This window comes from Microchirus variegatus (genome assembly GCF_963457635.1).
Source record: "Microchirus variegatus genome assembly, chromosome: 23".
NCBI classification, from domain to species: domain Eukaryota; kingdom Metazoa; phylum Chordata; class Actinopteri; order Pleuronectiformes; family Soleidae; genus Microchirus; species Microchirus variegatus.
In genome coordinates, this window is record NC_139824.1 from 10173594 (window position 1) to 10195055 (window position 21462).

General features: G+C 41.9%; 1 protein-coding gene across 1 annotated transcript in view; it reads left to right on the forward strand.

Annotated features, from left to right (window-relative positions):
* Positions 1-21462, forward strand: part of lrba (LPS-responsive vesicle trafficking, beach and anchor containing) — a gene marked incomplete at its 5' end in the record, with an annotated part of 183053 nt that overhangs the window by 143187 nt on the left and 18404 nt on the right. Inside the window, 2 exons of the mRNA XM_083909541.1 lie at positions 1637-1789; positions 15170-15337. Of these exons, the coding sequence (XP_083765667.1) occupies positions 1637-1789; positions 15170-15337 (321 nt within the window). The remainder of the gene's footprint in view (positions 1-1636; positions 1790-15169; positions 15338-21462) is intronic.

Consider the following 21462-nt stretch of genomic DNA (forward strand, 5'->3'; position numbering starts at 1 on the left):
CTGGGTCACTGGATGGGGGTGCGGGTGGTGTTGGGAGGTTTTGACGCTTGATTGCGTTTACCACCACCACCACCCCCCACATCCCCGCCGATAAAACATATGGATTGTGTTACAGCGTAGCTGGCCAACGCTTGATTACGAAAAGCCCAACAACAGCTCTCGTTTTGCTCTCTCAGTCTCTACCTGTCAGTGTGGATCACACTGTGAGAGCTCAACTCCGGATCAAAACAAAGGCAAATCTGGACTATATCACTTTGTTTCCATGTTCACTTTGAATTTTTAGCATATATTTGAATGAAAGTCCATCGACTTCATCCACTCGGACGAGCGCATTCATGCTCTAGCAAAAGAGGAATTAGAAACTAGATGTATCAATTGAGTATGCTAAGTACCCCATTTAGCTTTAGCGCTGGAGTCATTGATAGCAACCATTGATAGCAACTCCGAGGGCAAAAAGCCCCAGTGTTTCCATACCTCGCTGGTAAAGAAGAGGTGATAATAGCTTACAACACCCAGATTCAATGTGTCTCTAGCCTGGGCGACGCTAGTATGACCTCCATTCCCCAATCCCCTGACCCCCAGCCTCAGCCCCAAAGGCATCAGAGGGGGAGAGAGGGGAGAGAATAGGGTTTAGAGATAGCAACAGTGGAAGTGTAGCAGGGGGAGCCCAGAGGCCAGAGCCCCTTCCAGTGACCCATGACAGGACAGGATTGGGGATCAGAGGGGCTGGCCTCTGACCAGGCCAGAGCACAGGGGCCACTGCACATAATAGTCCATGCAGGGAAGGCTTGAGTCTTGGGGAGTAAAGTCCTCAATGTTTTGTTGGTGTGTATATGTGTGTGTGTGTGTGTGTGTGTGTGTGTGTGTGTGTGTATTTAAATTTACAGCAGGCAACAGCCCAGCTAACCCACGTGAGCTGGAGGCCTCGTTAAGAGATTGACCTTTAGTTTGAGGTCAGGTTTTGTGCACTGAGGAGAGTTCAAAAGTGAGGAAGTGCTGTGTTGTTTTAGGCTTATGTGTTTGCTTGCTCATTTGATTGGATGTTTTCACCCCGTTGATGAAAGGTGGGTGTAATCTGATAAAGCGCACAAGTAATTGTGTTTGTATGATTAGTTTTTGTGGGGTAAATGTGCACATGATGCTCTGCAGTTTTGGTTATTTATATGTTGCCACGCTGTCAGCCTCGTGCTGTTGACCCGAGAGAGTGCGGTGTGTCAGCTTGATGGCAGCAGTGGTCTGCTCAGCTCTGATGTCAAGACTGTCGGCGTGTTGGTGCGTCTTTGTCCTGTCTTGAGTCAGACATGCTTTTGTTGTTTACAGTCAACACTGCTAACACTTCAAGACCAAACAAGAAAAGGAACAGAAGTTACTGGCTTGATGGGTAAACAAGAGACAAGCAGTCAGAAATACAGTTCACATTAATAACAGTAGATTTAAAAAAAACAAAAAACTCCACTGTCTGGCTGCTTTAGAAGACACAGAGTAATTTGTAAATAATTTATGACCTGGATTTATTCAAGGACAGGCCCCCGCTCTTTCTTTTACTGATGCTTTTACGTATTCAGATCTACAATTTACTGAGCTGTCACGGTTATTTGTAGTGTACAATTTTTCTCTCTGTGTCGTGTCCTCGCAGGAGCTGATCCCAGAGTTCTACTACCTTGCCGAGATGTTTGTCAACGCCAACAGCTACAACCTGGGAGTGATGGAAGATAGCACCACGGTCTCTGACGTGGAGCTGCCGCCCTGGGCCAAGAGCGCGGAGGATTTCGTTCGAATCAACCGCCTGGTAAGACCAACACACAGAGTTATAGAAAACGATAACACATGACCGGTGTAATGAGTTCCGAGTGGAACACCCAGATTAAGTGTTTACCAGGGCCGAGCAGAATGATGTGAAAAACGTCAGTATCGCGTAAATGCGTGCGTTTCTGTGTATGACTTTTCATAACAGAACCCAGACCAGTGAAGCCTTGTCGGAGGTTTCTGCCTCTCCTTGTACTTGCTTAGCTGGAAATTCTAATTCAAAGAGACAGTGTTATTTCCTGACCGTCTCGCAGTTCTTCCTGTTACCTGAGCCTCCCGCTCCTCTCCCCGACATCCCCCTTCGGCTCTCAGATTGATGTCTCGCCCTAGAGATCCAACATCACCTCACCTTCTCTCCGATTCCAACATCGCCATCCCTCTGTCTCTGCTCTTGCTCTGGCCACATGCGTGCGTGCGATTGCAAATACGCTGAACGCAGTATCCTGTTTCTGATCTCTCCTTCCTGCCTGCTCAGCCCAAGCAGAAATATTCTGTGTATAAGCATGTCGGATGTTGTCAGATTTGCTGTCGTATTTCCATTGTAGATGTCCTGTCCTCTTCCAAACACTCACGTCACTATTACGTTGTTTTAAATATTTATTGTCTTAACCCTGGAGATTTGCATTCTATCACACTGTTCCCTTCCGCTAATTTTTTTTTTTTTTCATTTAAACATGGACATCATGTCCTGTGTGATGTGTGCCTGCAGTAGTAATGGGTGCTGATGAGACTGGCTGTGCTCTGTGACCTGTGTAGTCTTGTGGTGGGCTGCTGTTAACCAGCCTGCTGATATGACCAGGCCCCTATCATTAATCACTTACCTCTCTCTGTTTGGCTGTCAGCATGGTCTAGTCCAAAGTGGATGTAGTGTGGAAAGCTTTTTATGGTGGTGGTTTCCACAGTCCTATCCAGTCCTGGGTAGGCTATTTTTTTTATCATCTTGCATATAAACCTGGAGATATGTATGTCATATTAGTTGTGAATTTATTCATGTAAAACAGTTATTATCAGCAGCTTTCTCACTTATAAATAATTAGAAACGAAAGAAAAGAAAGATCAGACAAAACGAGTAATTTGAAGAAACATCCCTTTAGCTCAATGGACTCAAATGGTTTAAGGTGCATTATGGAATAAATCTAAAGCAACTTCCATAAAATCCTCCTAATATGTCACAGAGACTCAGGAATAATGTTCATATAACATACTGACCTCACCAACAACAACAGTACAGCCAAAATATTTGCATTGAAAAAATATTTTGCAGACTGCAAATCATGTTTACATTTTGAAATTATGTTTTGGCATGTGGCGCCACCTACCGCTGTCTACCAATCATTGCAGTCAGTAGAGTCTCAGCTGCTGAGCAACCACGGGTTGCCAGTTACGTCTGAGCTACAATGGCGGAGAAAACGAAACCTACATTTTTTTGAATTTGAGTGTAGTAACCGTTTTTGGCCACATTCTTACATATGCCGGCTTTAATGACTAATTCAGAATGATTTACTGACAATGGCGACAATTATTAGTTTGTTTACTCACTTTAAATGCATAGGCCTTATATATAACAATAATAGTGTGTATATAATTGTATATATTTCTATAAAAATCACATAAAATGGTTACACTAAAGACAGCTTGAAGCTTTTTTCAATATTAAAACAAGATTTTTGATCGCTTCTTAAAAGTTAATATTTTCTTAATTTCTTTGCTCCACATAACAAAGAAATCATAAAAACTGAGTCATGTTTGTGGACAAAACAAGACATTCAAGAACATCGTAATTTAGAGATATTGATCCAACATGCAGCCCAACAGGCAGGTAGATGTTCACGGAACCATAATAAGCTCAGTAACGGGAGCTTTTTGAACTTCACAAGGGTGCCATTTTAACACACTTTTCAGTTTTAGCATTACATATTCACCACCCGCTACCCCTTCTGATAGCTGCTTCATTAATTCCTGAAAGTTCTGTCTTTCATCAGACAGAATAACCATCGATAAATCATTTGTTTAGAAAAAGTTTCAAATATTTACGGGTTCAAACTGCTGCTGAAAATAGTCATTAGCTGCAATCTTCGTGCAGTTTCATGGCCCACTCTTACAGTACTACAGATCATGCACAGACAGAATGGGAAGGACAGAGTAAAGGAGGGTGGACAAGAAGAATAAAAGAAAGAATGGGCCGAGGACAAGGTAGAGGGAGGGATGTGTGGGTGGACAGGTCTCTGGTCATGACAGATAGCTGGCATTAGAGGGTGTCAGCTGGCAACTGTGGTACTGTCGAGAGAGAGATGAGCACGGTGACGAGGAGAGGGAAGAGTGAAGGAGTTAATGGGCTGTTTGGCTCTCTTTAGCATGTCTGCTGCTAATGGGCTCACAACACAAGGCCAGACAGCAGGAGAGAACACACAAACATATGCAGATGCGCACATGGTACAAATACACACACACACACACGCGCGCGCCTGCTGTCTCCACTCTGGTTATGAGCCCTAGATGATTAACAGCTAATTAGGCCCCAATCTGGAAAGGCCATTAAAAGCCTCTCACAGTAAAGGATTGTGCCGCTGTGCAAATGGCAGTTAGTTTTTGTGGTTGGGAGTGAGGAGTTGCTTGGTTGGCTGTTGGTTCGACAAACACGACATCAAAGCGTATCCTGGTTTATGTTGCTCTGCTTTTGGAAGTGTCGTAGGCAGGCCTCACTAGAGACGAAGCTCCTCAGCGTCTTAACCCAGGCATGAACGGTAACTATACCGAAAGTGCCTACAGTACACTTAACTGCTTGCGTGTAAAGGCACACTCCCTTTTTCTTGGTCCATCAAACACCCATACACACATAAACGCTGACACACCAGGGTCTTGAGGCGGCATGCCACAGAGATCAGGGCCTGCGTGTTGTTTTTACCAGGAGGTCGAGGGAGAGGTTAAGAACTTGATCCCTCCTCCACCAGATAACTACATGTCTCTGGGCACTGTCAGCCTCTCTGACATTCCACTGTATATGACCACAAGTCACGTCTGCGAGCTGCTAACCATTTTGCACAATACCAGGTGATTGTGTGCGTGTGTGTGTGTTCGCGCACGTTCGTGCACACGACGTCAGTGTTTACCAGCGCTGTCATCTGCCCATGCTTCACCGAAGATAGTGATCTGTAGCAGCCTGATCTACAGTCTGCTCTAGTAGCCACGTCTTACTGTCTAATGGTAGACTGAGCTAAACAATACTGACTTTAGAGGCTGTGATTTAAAGACACGCTAGGTATGCTTGGGGTCTCTCATTCAAAACAAAAAAGCCTAGTTCAATAAATTCAGAAAGCCGCGTGGGATCATGGGGGAAAAAATGTATGTGTATATATATATGTATATGTATGTATATGTATATGCATGTATATGTGTGTATATGTATATATGTATGTATATATGTATATATCTATATATATGTATATGTGTGTATATATGTATATGTATATGTATATGTATGTATATGTTACTTTCGTTGTCTTAGAGGGGACATATGAATGAATGAATGAATGATTTGTTTATTTCGGGCATGACAGTTAATCAACATCTGCACACATCAATATTTAAATTCATACACACATATTATGCAAAATCAACTTTTTAATCATTTAAATTCTCATATTTGGGACTCTGGAGGTCCCATCAGTCTACAAAGTGTGAATAAAAAGTGACTCACTTATGTTTACGTAACATACGCAAGACTGCTGGCGTCCGCTAAGTCCGCGAAAAGTTCTATTCTTGTCTCCACAGTGCAGCACAGAGTTCTACACAAACTTCCAGCCTCAGAGGATTTATCTGTCCAGTGGATTCATGTTATATATGACGGCAATGTGCCTGCTAGAGCGTGCAAATGATCACTTTTCCAAATGCTAACTGCTGCTAGCTCCCAGTAGCCTCTGTGGCTGATGTTATTTCCTGTCCCTTAAGTTTCTTTTTTTTAAGGTGGACCTAAAGAGATGCTACTAAACAGAGTGTTCTGAACAGGGCTGTTTTGGCAGGGTGATTGAACTGCTGTGGTGCTTCATCCTTATGGTATTTTGACCAAAGCATGTCACGGACATGTTCATTAGGACACCAGGGAACTAGGTTCACTTGGAGAAATAGGGTATAAAATGACTCCTTTAAGTAAGGTTGTGTGCAATCACCGTCTAACCCTCGTTGAGCCCATTTGCTGCTTCACGTTCACGTTTGGTTCCTTTCCGTCATCTGTGTGCTTGCAGTGCTGCTGACAGACTTGTAAACCGCACACATGGGAGAGACGGGCAGCACATTACTTTCAGCCCTTTTTCCCCCTTATAAAACATCTACTCACTCAAAGCAGTGACAGAGACATCAGCTCAACTGCCCTCACAGAAGCCGAGAGAGACTTTCCTCTTGAAGAATGGGCAGACCGAACTGAGTGATAGGTCTGAATTTGATACTTAGAAGGTTGACCACCTGTCACTGCCCTATGTGGTAAACCCTCAGTGTAAGTAACCTTGACAACTCAATTAAACTGACATTAGAAGCCAAATTTATCTCTAAACAGCTCTGCTAACCCTTCAAAGCAGTTTTATTATGGAGTAGCTTTTTTAATTGTATGTTCTACTAAGTACAATGACCTTGAGATCCGAGCACCCCTTCATCCCCAAAATATAAATATTTGGTAATTGAATGTAAGGTTGAATATTGCAAAACCCTCATAGTTCCTGCTACCAAGTTGGTATGCTAAACCTAAGCAGCTAGCCAAACAAGGAACTTGAATCTGGTGGTCAACTGACTATGAATAGCCTTTCGTATATTAGGGCTTTGTGTTTTTGTCTTGTATAGTTTTTAAGGCTGTCAAACGTTAGCGTGTCAACGGCGTTTAACGGCGTCAGCGTTGGCGCACGATGCGTTTCCATGACAACTGACCAGAAAAAGACATGCGTGATTGGCTGGTTATTTGTAGTGCTGGAATCTCACATATCTACTAAAGTTGTTGTCGTATAGAGGCTCACATTTGTCCGACCAGCTGTCATGTTGTCAAACTCGCCGCAGCGATTTTGCCCCGCAGACTTTAACGTCTCTGAGGCTGTTCGGCGCTAACAGACGAACACCATATCCATCGAAGCCAAATCTCCTTTGCCTGCGACCCTCACGCACTCACTCTATCGCTCGCCTTTGAATGTCTTCCTCTGGAGTTTGTCACTTTAATTTGTTGACAGCTCTTCACACTTACAAACACTTTGTCGTCATGGCATCATGGTGTCCAGTATCCTACTAGGTTATGATACGTGTGAAGGTAAGATCTTGCCGTCTAATGCGATCGTGACCAATCTTTAAGAATTATTTATTATGTACTACTATCCGGGGGTCCCTGTATTTGAAATGTGAATGAGAGCATGGTACAGGAGATGAAAGCATGTCCACATTTTTTTTTCCCACAAGTCACCCAGCCAGACATGATAGCTCTGCAGCTCAGACCACCAGCTACACAAAGTCAAAGATCATCGCTGTTTACATTCACCTCTCATCCACACTGTGCTCTCTGATCAGACGCCCATGGGACATGCATAATACCATTCCCACCAGCCTCCCGCGTCTTCTTCTCACAGGAACCCCACAGGAATCCATGTGTGAGCTGAGGTAAACCACTGCAAGGACCAGTCACTAACCGCTAAGATACACTTATGCACTTGTGAATGACTGAGTGAGTGAAAACCCTAATGTCGTCTAGCCCAGCGTGGCTTCATGTAACAGGACACAATTTACCATGTTAGCCGAGTGCTAATCTATTCCCCCGGTGTCTCCACTGAAAGCCTTGTTGTTGGATGGGAACTAGCACGTGGGGTGAGTTGGGGGGAGGATGGTGGGGGTTATCTGGCTAATGTCAGGCAGCGCTCACTGTAGGAGTATTGTCATACATAAGGGCAGACATGTTTACTGTGTGCTCAGTGTTTTACGAGCTATCCCTCCCTTCTTCCCCCTCTCCTCCTTTCCCTTCTCTTCGTCCTCTTCTTCAATGACGTAATGAAGGAGAAGCGATGAGAGCCTGAGAAATTGGATGATCTACTGCTGCTGACATACTCACTCACTAATGTTGTCCTTCTCCCCTTTCCTGCACTCCTACATGCTCTCATTTTACTTCTGCCAAAGTCTACCGAGATGATTTTTTTGTGCAACATTTACTGATTTCCCTCTCCGTTTCTCTAGCACTTTGAGTGATGCCAAAGTTGGTTGGTTGTTCTTCCACTTTGGTTCTGACAGAAATCTCCTTCCAGACTGTTCTAGGCCATATAGCCTCGTCTTGAAGACATTTGTACAAATAATCGATAAGATCATGTAATTATGGTATATGGATTGTGTTTGTATAGAGCTTCAGATACCAGAAACCTTCATATGGTTTAACCCATTAAGGCCTGAAACGCCAGGAAAAAATGCCTCTAAAACCTGAGGTTCAATGCCTACTAAATGACTGATTTCTCAACTTCTGTATCAGATAGGAACACAAATTGAGTTTATTTAGATACAAAAAAATCTAAAAGTAAAGTGAACAGCACTAAATCTCTCCGCTGTCAAAGAAATGTCAAAACAAAGTCGCGAGAAACCCTTATACCCCCCGAAAATTGACATGTCCGCTTTACCTGCATCTATGGTAGAATTACGTAGCCGCACTCCCGGCTCTTATGGTAGAAATGCGGCAATGCTTTCCCAGCGTCAATGGGTTAACACAAAGCATAAAGACATAAGATAAAATAAAAGGCCATGACCGTTTCTATGTCAAGTGCTTTCTCACATAAACATTTGCCATTTGGGCTTTTAGGTATTTAGTCCTGCGGAGTTGAAGAGCTTCTGTTTAGTGGACAAACTCAATCTCTTGAGCCAGAATTGTCAAAGATTACAGTATCGGGTTGTTTAAAAACTCTTTTCTTTAATGTGTTTGCTTTTAAAAGACAGGAAAAAGCACATACAGTAGGTCTTTTGACATAATAAATGCAAAACTCCAACCAAACTTCACCGTCAAACCAAGTCTGAAGTTATTCCGTTAAGTTCAAATGTCCAATAGGATAGTTGTGAGCTGTAAGACAAGTATACACACACACTTATCTACAATGAGGCAGCTCAGCCTAGTCATTCATCCTAATCACCTCCCCACCACATACTGTTGAAAACCCCCCCCTTTCAGACATGCAGAGAGCGACCGTTCAGTCCTTCAGCCGACTCTATAATCATCTGAGACAACAATGTTCCTCTCAACAGCTTCTCAAACAGTCTGCTCAGTCGAAGTCGTCCGGTGTTTAATCAGCTCTGACCTGCTGACTCGGCTTTTTGCTCACGCGCTCTGCTGTCGAAGTGACTTATGGACGTCCGATTGCAGGTGGACGGGTCAACACTAGAGCAGAGATAATGGATGACACAAATTTGATTATTGTTTTTTATTATAACGTCTCTAAAGGCTTAATTTCCACTTTTACTTTTTTTATTTTTTATTTATTCATTGTGTTGCATGGCGGTTGTCAGGAAACTAAAGGGAGAAGATGAGAACTACAGTGTGATTGCCATTTGACTTCAAGTCGGCCCCATTCGCTTCAACCATTTACATCTCAATCAGTTTTGTTTACTCTATTGTCTGTGCTGTAAATTGGACCACTTAGTCCTTTCTCGCGAGTCTACACCATGCCATTTGTCTGACTAAGGCCTAATGCGTTATGACATGTTTGTTTTGGGGAGATACTTTCCCCAATCACTGCTCATTCTGCTTCTTTTCACCCCATAATATGATATTCTTGCTTTCCAAGTGGGCGAGGGATCACAAAAAAAAAAAGATGCAGAGAGAAAGCGGGGAAGAGAGTCTAGAGTTGGAGTTTCGGGTTCCACTTGCCAGCGAGGGCCTTCGTTGACCCATGGCCAGAACTCTCACAGTTGTGACCTATCTAATTAGTGGAGCAGAAAGGAGGAGGGGGTTTGAAGTAACTCACAACCCATATGGGTTTCTCTCGGTGTGTGTGTGAATATGGGAATAAAGGAAACGGTTTGTTAGCTGCACGGCTGCACCGAGGCTCTGATTCCTTACATCACCCGTCGCTTTTTTCTTTTTCCTCCTCCATGTTTGGGGCCCCCGTCTCTCCAGGCCCGGCTACAGGCTTCCTCTGCCTGCTTTCGAAATGACAATCGGCTTCTCATTTACAGCGAGCTAATAAGCCCTTTAATCAGAGCGCTTGTCAACCTTAGGGCAAGCGACTCCAGAGGAGTTGATCTAAAGGATCGGATGACTGCAAGGAAGAACAGGAGGGGGAAAAAAGGAGTAGCATTCGGAGTGAGAGAATGAGTAGAGAGGAAAATGAAAAGATGCTGTCTGACTTGGAAACAAGAGCGGAGATAAACTTGCATTATTTGGACCAGGATTGCTTCTGAAAATGCAGATCGGATAACATTTCTTTAAATGCAGTCCACGACGTGACTATGACTCAACAAACTCTGGTTCAACTGCAGCTGCTGCGGCGGCGTTTTGTGTTCCATGTTAACATGTGTGATGTTTCACTGCCGCACATACCGAGTGCGGTTTTTCAGGATGTTTTGATCAGCCTTTACTTAAACAGTCGTTTTAGTATACACAGACCTGACAAGTGTTTGCTTTATTCATCCGTAATCGATATAAAGAATAACAGCCTGCTGTTGACAACACTCGGCGTTCGACATGTGCTTTCGGTTACAACGCTCACACTATCAGCGACATGTACGCGCACGCATGCACGCCGTTCTCGTCGCTGTTGGCATGCAAATGAGGGGATTGATTTGTTAAGTGACATTTTAACATCTTTACAAACCGTTCTCCTTAAGTCCTTTAAAAGGCTTTTTTTTTTTAGGACCAGCGAGGGTCGGAGGAAAGCGTTCAGTGTCACCTCGTTAAGGCAGAAGTTAAATCCAGACCGTAAAGCTCACCACAAACCAAAGTGAGCCACGAAAATGTCGCTGATAAAGCACCAACCCCATGCATGTTCTGCAGACTTGTATCGTGGAGAGTCGCTGTAGCTTTGGAGCAGAGAAAGATCATCATTAAAAGAGAAATTGGTCAAATAAAACACGCCCACTTGCTCGTACAAAAAAGCAAGATGAGGCTAAAGATGAGACAGGGGATCAAGATCAGACATTTTCATTGTTTTCCCTCATCTGGACTCAGAGTACGCCTTGTTTAATGTCCACCAGCTGGTTAATTGCAATCACTTGTTCTGGTGTCTCAAATATGGATTTAAGTCCTCCGTCTAGAGTATATCTTTCTTTAAAGAAAAACATATTGATGGACACATAGTTAAAGTGTCTGTCTTTTTTAGTGTTTTTTCCCCCTCAGGCTTTTATTTCCCACTCCAGCCACAGATGTTTCAGAGAGGGGGGAAAAAAATTAAAGTACGTCCAACTTGCACTTAAGACGAGTCATATTCATCATGATGCATTTTTATTAGTGCTGTCAAACGATTTTAAATATTTAATCGCGATTAATTTTCAATTTTCGTTTTTTTTAATAGCGAGATTAACGTTCCTTTTTAATGGAAGCGTATTGCTGCCACGCATACAAAAAAGTGGTTGCTCAGTATTATGTTATAACAAGAAACTATCACATTATTTCGAGATAAGATTGTTTTGTCGTTATAACGAGAAAGTATCGCGTTATTTCGAGAAACAATTACGTTACAACGAGAAAACATCTCATCTCGAAATAACGCACGTTAACACATGACGCCTTTCCATGGCGACGTATGCTTCCGTAAAAAATAACGTTAATCTCGTGGTAAAAATTTTTTTACGATAACGCGCTAAACTGACAGCACTAATTTTTAATTAAAATAATTTCCACGGGCCCGAAATCTGACATGCAGTCAAAAATAAATATCTAATTCAACAAGATATACTTTTGAATGAAATTATACAATTTTTCTACATCGGAGAATATTTGAATTATTGTTGCCACTGGAATCGAGTCACAACAAAGGGGACTCCCCGTGCTTCCAAGGTGTGCTCTATCAAATCTGTAACAACAGAAATGTGTGATTCTACTGACTTCTACCCCCTATCAGCATTTACATAAAGGCATGCTAAATTATTCATTAATTATCAGAGAGTCCCCCGTGGACAGGGATGACACACACACTGGCTGCTAATTGGCCCATCAATAATCCTGCCTGCTCCTCCTGAAGTGGCACTAGGATCCCACCTCAGGAATCTGCTATCTGCCCCAACCTTCTGCTCGACCGTTTCTCCACAGTGTGGCATCACGCGAGGAAACATTCCCACACCTGCTCACCTGGCGCATGTTAATGGCTTATCAGGACATGCCTATTCTCTGTGCTTGACATGTCATACTTTCTCAGCCAGTGTCGCCTGTTCTCACATGGTTTTTACAGAAAAGGAAACTTTGTTTTCCGCTGTTGATTTTTGCCTCAACTTCCACACTCGCTATTGGCTATTGAGACGCCATTAGTTTGCTGTGTTGTCTATATTTGATTGCATTGTTTGCTCTTGTGTTGTAAGATAAGTCTGATACATTATATATAGGTGTATATATATATGTACATGTGCATATTTTATATATGTATGTGTAAACATATGTATATGTGTGTATATATATTTACATATACATACATATGTGTCTATATATGTGTATATATTTACATATATATAGACACATGTGTTCCTCTGCGATCAGTTATTTTCTTTCGTCGACTTGGATCATCAGAATGTTTCTAATTCTAATTATTGCACTTGCAAGTTTTTATTTACTTGCATCCTAAGTTCACAGTTTTCCTCTATCTAGTTTTACTTTATTCTCATAGGCAGAGCGAGATATTCTTAGAATCTTCTGAGAATTAATCTGCTGTGGTTAAATTCCTAAACTACTGCTCAGCCTTCTGTTAAACAGATGGTGACAGACCAAACAAAGACGATGATATAGAGTAGTTTAAGAAGGCATTTAAACTTTTTTTACACACTTATATGTATATACTGCATGGCTTAAACAGCTCTATGCTCAATAACGCATAATGACAAGGTGAGAACATGGTTTTACATTATTTCTAAGTTAATTAAGCATCTATAACAATAGTAATTCTGGAGCCAACACACACACATATGCACACTCACTTATTCTGTCTCTCTCCCTTTCCAACATGCACTTGATTTCCATAAAGGCGGGCCTCTGGAGAGGGAGCTGCAATAACATGGCTGTCTTTGTTTCCCCATGCTGATTGACAGTAGATTGCAGTGCACATTAAATGCCCATCAGGCCCAGCTTTAGTTTTAGAAACATGGGAGCAAGGCCTGTCAAAGGTCAGTCGGAGCGCATAATGAACTGATCTCTCCCTCTCTCTCTTTCTCACTCACACACACACACACACTGCCCATGATTAGTGAGTAACAATATGTTATAATGTAACACAAAAGCAGTGTCCCATTGACACTAACCTTTAAACACACGTATGTACAGTACACTGATTGCAGGTTGGATAGACTGACAGACAGTTGTGTTTAATCTAATTTAATACACGTATTCCCGTATTACCCAACATTTCAGCCCCCTTATCATACAATGGCGTAAAGTGAGCCACACAGAGAAGATATGAAATGGACAAATCTCTCTCCGTCTGCTAATTTTGTCAGATCTACAGCTCTCGGAACAGTGCTTGCGTCTAAGTGGGACATTGTCCAAAATACCAATGTGTGTAATAACCATAAACCTACTGTATACATGGATTAGTTTTACACCTGTGACATGAAAAGCTTTATGCCGGACTGTTAACAGCAGGACTGGGGATAAGCTTGATTCATTTTGATAATTATGCCATTACTGTATCTTTCTTTTATTCTGGATCCTTGTTTTGAGCGATATCATTGTGGCTTGAATATTATCAGAAGACGGGAGACTCGAGCTTAAACCTGCTGTTGTACAATAACTTGAATAGAATTAGACAAATGGCTAATAAATAGTTATTTGTATTCATTTAAACCAAATGCAGTGGTGTATGTATGTATATATATATATATATATATGTATGTATATATGTAAACATCTACATATATATACACACATATATATATACACATGTGTATATATATATATATATATATATGTATATATATATATATATATATGTATATATATACACACATGTATATATGTGTGTATGCATATGTATGTATGTGTATATATGTCTGTATATGTGAGTATGCATATATGTATATATATGTGTGTATGTATATGTGTATATATATGTGTGTATGTATATGTGTATATATATGTGTGTATGTATATGTATATATATATATACAGTATGTATGTATATATGTCTAAAATATGGAAAATTGAAAACTACAATTTATAGAGATAACAGTATAAAACTCATTGGTAACAAAATGCACTGATGCATCATAATTTGACCCATTTTAATGGTGTTTTGTATGTTTAACTTCTTTTCTTTAAAGCCCTTGGAACACACTGATATTTATTAATTTTCACTCTTTAGCTTTTCATCAGTTCATATTATGGAATTAGTGACAGCATCAGTATTCAGTGGGTGCTTCAAGTTGCAGTGGAAACATCATCATACCTCAAACTGTACTCGGTCTCCTCTTCTCATAGCCGGGTTTCTTCTTCCTGATTGAAAGTTCTAATTAAGAGAATGGGGAGGACTCTGTTGCGGAATGAGCTGTCAGAAAGTCACATTTAAATGAGCGATGCGCTGCTCTCTGCCCGTAAAAATTTAAATTATATAAATCGCCATTTAAGTGCAGCACGGGCTAATGTTTTGTCACAAATTAATGTGACACAAGGCAGCAATGACAATCAAGGGCTGCCTCATTCTAATTTGGTCGTGTTTAGAGGGCTTTTGTGAGCCGACAGCTTTACACAAATTAACACAATTGCCTGTTTTTATGAGGAAACCATAAATGTTTTTTCCCTCCTTTGCCAGCTAATGAGGAAGGTAAATGACTCGCACCTCAGCGTTATGGTGATGCAGAGACGTCTGCAGAAGAGCAACTCGGTGCTTTCATTCCATCCACGACTGACAGAGAAGGGAACAAAGGCAGACTCTGAAATAGCTCCCCCATGAACTATAATAGTTCTCTAATGTTTTGATGCTCTCATATGATCAGATATGGAATCGCTGTGCTTTTTTCGCTCGTTACGGAAATCATTGGCAGATTCCGTCAATCATAAGGAAATTCTGCTTTCTCCGAGGAATTCCTCTTTCAGTGGAGCTGCTGTTCAGTAATGGGATGAGCAATATGTTTGGGGAGTTGCATTTGGTTTGGAGTGTGTTGTGCGAATGGTACGCATCTGTTGATATTTACAATACTATAATCCTCTGTCCTCTCCTCCCATTAACAGGCTCTGGAGAGTGAGTTCGTGTCCTGCCAGCTCCACCAGTGGATCGATCTGATCTTCGGCTACAAACAGCAGGGACCTGAAGCTACCAGAGCCCTGAATGTTTTCTATTATCTGACTTATGAAGGCGCAGTCAACCTCAGCTCCATCACTGATCCAATGCTCCGAGAGGTGAGGCTGCTACATGATACAATACATGTATTTACACACACATTTTAATACATATTTATGCACTGCACGGCCAATTTAACTCCCTTGGCAGATCATGCTGAGTAAGGGAAAAAAATACCATATTACAGTAAGTACACTTGAGTGTTAGCATTCTCAAATGGATGCTTAGTCTGACTGTATTATGAACGCATCTGTCCATTGTCTGTATCTGTATTTCAGGTTTTTTTTTGAGGCCATTAGCCGTGTTAAATTTGTTGTAGAATGGCATGGGGGAGAGCTAAGCTAACAATCTCTTGGCAAGTATTGCTGAGCAAAGTCTTTCCCCCCCTGTGTGATACATCTAAAAGCACTCTACCAAGTGTTCCACTTTAACGCCTTAAAACCTCCTCCCTGCCTTTCATTTATTATTCATTTCACTCTCATTGAACTGCTGCACATGGAAGCTACTTGCCTGAAAGCAAGAACAGGAAAACAAAAGGCTGAAAGGAGAAACACAGCTAGCGCACAGCTCATCTCCACCCAAACACTGGCTTGACAACTTCACCAATAATATAGACAAAAGCAAACCCTGCAAAGGTGTTTATTTACAGCCTTCTATAAGGATCATTTTGGCAATAAACAGCTTTGTCAGATTATTTACACCTATTGAATTAAACCTGATATATGTAATGTTTAGATACAGACAAATATTTAATTTAAACCATTGTCAAATGTCTTTCTGTATTCTTCAACATAGCTGCGTTAAGATGGAAGCAGGCAACAGTAACATTGCTCTAGTAAAGTGAGAGACATTTGCAAAAAGGTTCAATTATGACTGAATGCGTCCGTGGAAAGTTTCAGAGGTGAATTTTATTGCACAAAATAACCTGGTAGTTTGGCTATCAGTTTTGACTGATAGTATTGCTTGACAGAGCCCTTGACAGATGAAAGACGGAGCATACAAATATTAAATAGTTTCTGTTCATGAAGATCAAACCGAAGCAGAATAATAACATCATTATCATCAAAAATAACCAAAAGATATGCATTAAAGCTTTAAAAAACAAAAAAAACTAGCCTGTTTAAGTCGGTTGTCTCTTGTATCGATATTTCTATATTTCCTTTGCATGGCAATTTAATTGAGTGCATTATTATTATTATTATGAATAATATAATCAAGCAGATTTTTCAGTTAAGGTCGTCATAGCATTGTGTTATGAATGGCGATGAGATCCATCATATCAAGAGGCTGAAATGTGTTTTGCCTCCACCATTCTGCTGCCCTTCATGCTCAGTGACTGGAGCATCACGGGCACCAGGGGTAGTGCTGTGATTTATCACCTCATTCACCCTAATTCCCATCCAGATGTGCCTAGATGTGCTTTGGCCTTTAGCCATACACACACACACACACACACACACACACACACACACACACACACACACACACACACACACACACACACACACACACACACACACACACACACACACACACACACACACACACATGCAGATTCATTACCAGGGTGCACCGGTCATTTCCGCACATATCCTGAGCTCATTACCCACTCCACTGGTTGACATACATGCGCCAATAAATTAGATCACTGGCACGCCACTGTTTCTGCCAAACGGTTCCAGTGACCAGGGGATTGATAAATTGATGGCAAATATGGAACGGCCTCAGAAACAGGTGCATATGATTTGCCTGGTTTCAAAATAAGACATCATGCCCCCCCAGTTTAAGACCGTATTAAAATGTTTGTTTTGCAAATTTTATAATTTTTCAACCCTTGCAAACTAATCTGAAAGCAAATTGTGTTTAAAGTAGACATATTATGCCCTATTTCTCCAAGTCAGTTTTGAGTGCCTGTCTCTTTAAATGCAAATGAGACACAGGAAACTACTTCAGCATCACTGAGGCGCCGGCAGCTAACAGCAGTTAGCATTTGGAAAAGCAAACATATTGCCATCATATATAAAATGTATCCACTGGACACGTCAATCCTCTGAGGCTGGAAGTTTGTGTAGAACTCTGTGCTGCACTGCCAAGAATAGAACACTTCGCGGACTTCCGCTCTTCCAGATACTATTGCCCTCACCTGCACTCGCATGTTTTTTAGGGACAAAGCGGAGCTCAGTGAGACAACAATTCCAGGAATGTGTCATTGTGACTTAGCAATGAGTGCGGAAGTCAACATATATGATCTTGTTTGTTCAATTTATGGATTCCATAATATATATTTTAGAGTTAAGTAGTTTCACCGTGTGTGAAATGCAAATAAAGAAGTGGTGTTGATTGCACCTTCGACAGATAAAAAAATGTTTGTCATATTCTCCTCCCAGTACCCCTCTGATGCTATGTGTCCCAATTTACTAGTTTTCGCCCTCAAAACCAGTCTGTCAGAGCTCTTTAATTAGTAAAATAAACCAAAACAGTCTTACACATGCGAGCTAAGCAAAGGCTCTCCCTCGTCATGTTTGCGCGGAAGGAAGCAAACATGCCCCGTCTGTGTAGAAGGTGGAAACGGAGTTCCAGGTCTGGGCCTTGTCACAGCCAGGTCACTGGGGGGGTGGCTGAGAGCTCCAGGAGCTTAGGGGACTGAGGGCTTTGGGCTTGAAAGTGTCCCCAGAGTCTGCCATTACTGAGTGACAACCCGAGCTGTGGTCTGGACCAAAGCTAGGCCACACTAGGACAGGCCCCAGGGCTGTTCAATGTCAGGGGGATGGGTCCCAGACACATATGTGTGTGTGTGTGTGTGTATATTTGGTCAGATTGAGGCAGAGGTTTCCGTATTCCTGCTTGGCTGATTTTACATTCCTGCCACACTATTTGGCAGCCATTATTCCCGAGCCGCCGCAACCTCACACACACACAGACTGTGGAGATTTGTGTGGGATCATACCTTGATATGTTTGTACATACACATTCTGTATACATGCATTCATTTGGTATGTGTATACCTTTGTATATTTATGTGTGCTCATCAGCATGAAAGCACATGGCTGTATGTTTATGTGTGCACTGCTGTGCTGGGAGAGAGTTTGGGTATATCTCAGCACAGATTAGGGAATGCTGTGGAGACCACTGCTATGTTTTTCAAAACCATGATTACTTCCTGTCCTGCCTCCGCCGCATGTCAAAACTCACCCCCTCTCTCTAAGAGAACTGTGTGTGTTTGTGTGTGTGTAGACGAATGTATGTGTTGTGTGTATGCGCTTGTGCAAGGCAGGCCACGGACATCTGTGTTGCTTCTCGGCGTATAAAGAGAAACACGCCTTGTGTTGCCTTCCCCGAGTCGTACAGGGCTTCCCCTCTTTCACGTGTGATTGTGGAAAACCCTGCAGCCTCTCGTACAAGTAACGAAACGCAGCGCTGCGTCTGAATTGTATAGTGTGTGCGTAATCCGGCAGAAGACGGGGAAATGTACCCACGCGAGTGAACCTGTTTTGACGCCGAGCCAGTGCAAAACCCACTGAATTATTTGTTTTGGACAAAATCCTCCCCACACACTTATTTCTTAATGTTTCAAACATAGAATGTGTCCACACTGTCAGAAATACTTCTTATTGTTTTGTTCGTGGAGCCAGTGTTGTTCGGTTTGATTTGCATGAAAACAGCGACGTTATACACGGACATCCATCTTGTCAAGCAGCTTAATAAATCAAAGGGCAGGTTGGGACATCTGAGCCGAGGGTGTCTCAGCCATTTAAATGTATAGAATATGGAAACGCTTCATCAGACATGGGCCAGCGCCCCCAAAAGACATTGGCCTTGTAAATGGCCCTTCGTATAATCACCTGAGCATTGCACTGGCATACAGGGAGGAGGACGTGCTGACCTAGACTCAGCCACTTTCCAACGTTCCACAGCCTCATAAATGTCAGCGCTCAACTTAATGAAGATAGGTTGAGTGGCGTTGAGGAGTCTCTTCTGCACATCAGCCAAAGCAAAATGCTCTCGTCTGCCTTGCAGAGCATGAGCAGAGAGGTACTTTGACCTTGAATGATACACGTGTGTCCTTTCACCTATACAAACCATCTGTGAAAAAATGTCATGATTAGTGTTCATCGTTATGTTAAACTGTGGGTATTTATTTAAAAAATCTTTAAATCCCCTCTTACATGACATGTGGCATATGGCATGTTTTCAGTAGTGATGGGCGTGCTAACGGCGTCAGCGCTAACGCACGTTTAAACAATGACGCGTTTCCATGACGACTGGAAAAAGACGCATGTGACGTCATGTTTACGTGACTCCCGATTGTTAAAAATTAGTCTCTAAAGTAACGCTAAACTTTAAAAACAGAGGTACACATACGCAGTACACGGGTACGCTGGTTGTTTGTAGCGCTGCTTTTTTTCGTTTAATAAACAAACCACTCCAGTTCGACTAATCCTAACGGCGCTAAAGGCGCTAGGGCAGCTAACGTTCATATTTACGTGACTCCCAACTGTTAAAATGAGTCTCTAAGTAACGCTGAACTTTAAAAACAGAGGCACACATACGCAGTACACAGGTACGCTGGTTATTTTTTAGCGCTGCTCTTTCCATTTAATAAACAGACCAGTCCAGTACGACTGTAGGCATGCTAATGGCACTAGAGTAGCTAACGCAGCTAACGTTCATGTTTACGTGACACCCAATTGTTAAAATGAGTCTCTAAAGTAACGCTAAACTTTAAAAATAGAGGCACAGACCGCTCCAGTTCGACTGTAGGAGCACTAGCGGCGCAGAAGGAGCTAACTCAGCTAACGGAGCTAACTGGTTAACAGTGCCTGGACTCCGGTGCCACGGCATGTTAACATGACGTCATGCTCGTCTTTTTCCAGACTTTTTACATGCGTTAACGTTAAGTTTTACATTATTAATTTTATTTCTGTTTTATCCTAATAATGTTATAACCTAACACGTTTTTATTCTTTAGATGCTTCTTATAGGGCCAGTAATAAATATACACAAACTGGTATTTTGAGAAGTACCCAAGTAGTGCCAAACCTAAATGTGTGTGAAATAGATAAAAATCTGATCTGTCCTGTGTTTTTGACCCCTCACATGCTGGCAAAACCTTGTATCAGACGGCTACGATCTCTCCCTCGCTTCGCGTCACAGGTCTCTGGTTATTTTCAGACAATCGTTATGAGCAAGACTCACTTCCCAAACCTTTTTTTTTTTTTTTCTTATGGAAATACCATGTGCAGGCCTCAACCATGAGCTCATTCTCACAGGTCCCAGCCAAGTTGGGGCTCAAACGTCTCAGCCTACACACACAAGCTGTCACTCCCCCACAGCCAGTCACAGTGCACACCAACATACTGACAGGCCTGTCATAATTCTGTGTTGGTCATTTTCTCTCTGCATGTACAGTCTAAAGCATCTATCAGACTCAGTATATAGTAATGCTTTTTTAAATGTTTAAATAATACTTATGTAGTTAATATTTTGTCTTAATCTTTTTGGATTTAAACCTTCTTACCTAAGTTTTGAACATCCAAAAGATTGTTCTTCATTGTCTTAAATGGAAAAAAATTCTCAGGGTTTCATTTTCCGATTATTATCAGTATAATTTGAATACTTCGAAGGGTTCAACATTAAGTTATGGGAAATTGAAATTCCCTACTGTTTGAAACCGTTTAAAGACCAACAATCATCGGTTCTTTAAAAAAAAAAGTGTTTCATGCAATCTAAAATAACAATATGACAGCGTAGAGAATTGGGATATATTGCCTAAACCCCATGCGTCTGTGTGGGTGTGTTCAATCCCGTGCTTGTTGGCCTGACAGTGAGCTGTGTGATGATGTCCAGGAGCTGCTCGGCCGGCGTCTGCTCTGACATTTATGGTCCTATACCTCTTCATTAACACCACCTAACCAGCCTACGAGCCTGCCTGTCCCGGTCCTCGTCTTAGTGTGGCTGTGTGGAGGATAAATTGGTGCACATGTGTGTGTGTGAGAGAGAGAGACAGAGAAAAAGTATGTTTATATGTGCATGTGTGGTTTCCTTTCGCTTAACGGCTTCTGCATTCGTCTTTGATTTCTGTGCTTGAACCCAGTATTGTTTGGGTTGGTGTAGCATTTAGTTATTTAGTTACAATACAGCAAGAAAAATAATAAAAGCTGATGTCACCTTTCTTTGTATTTGT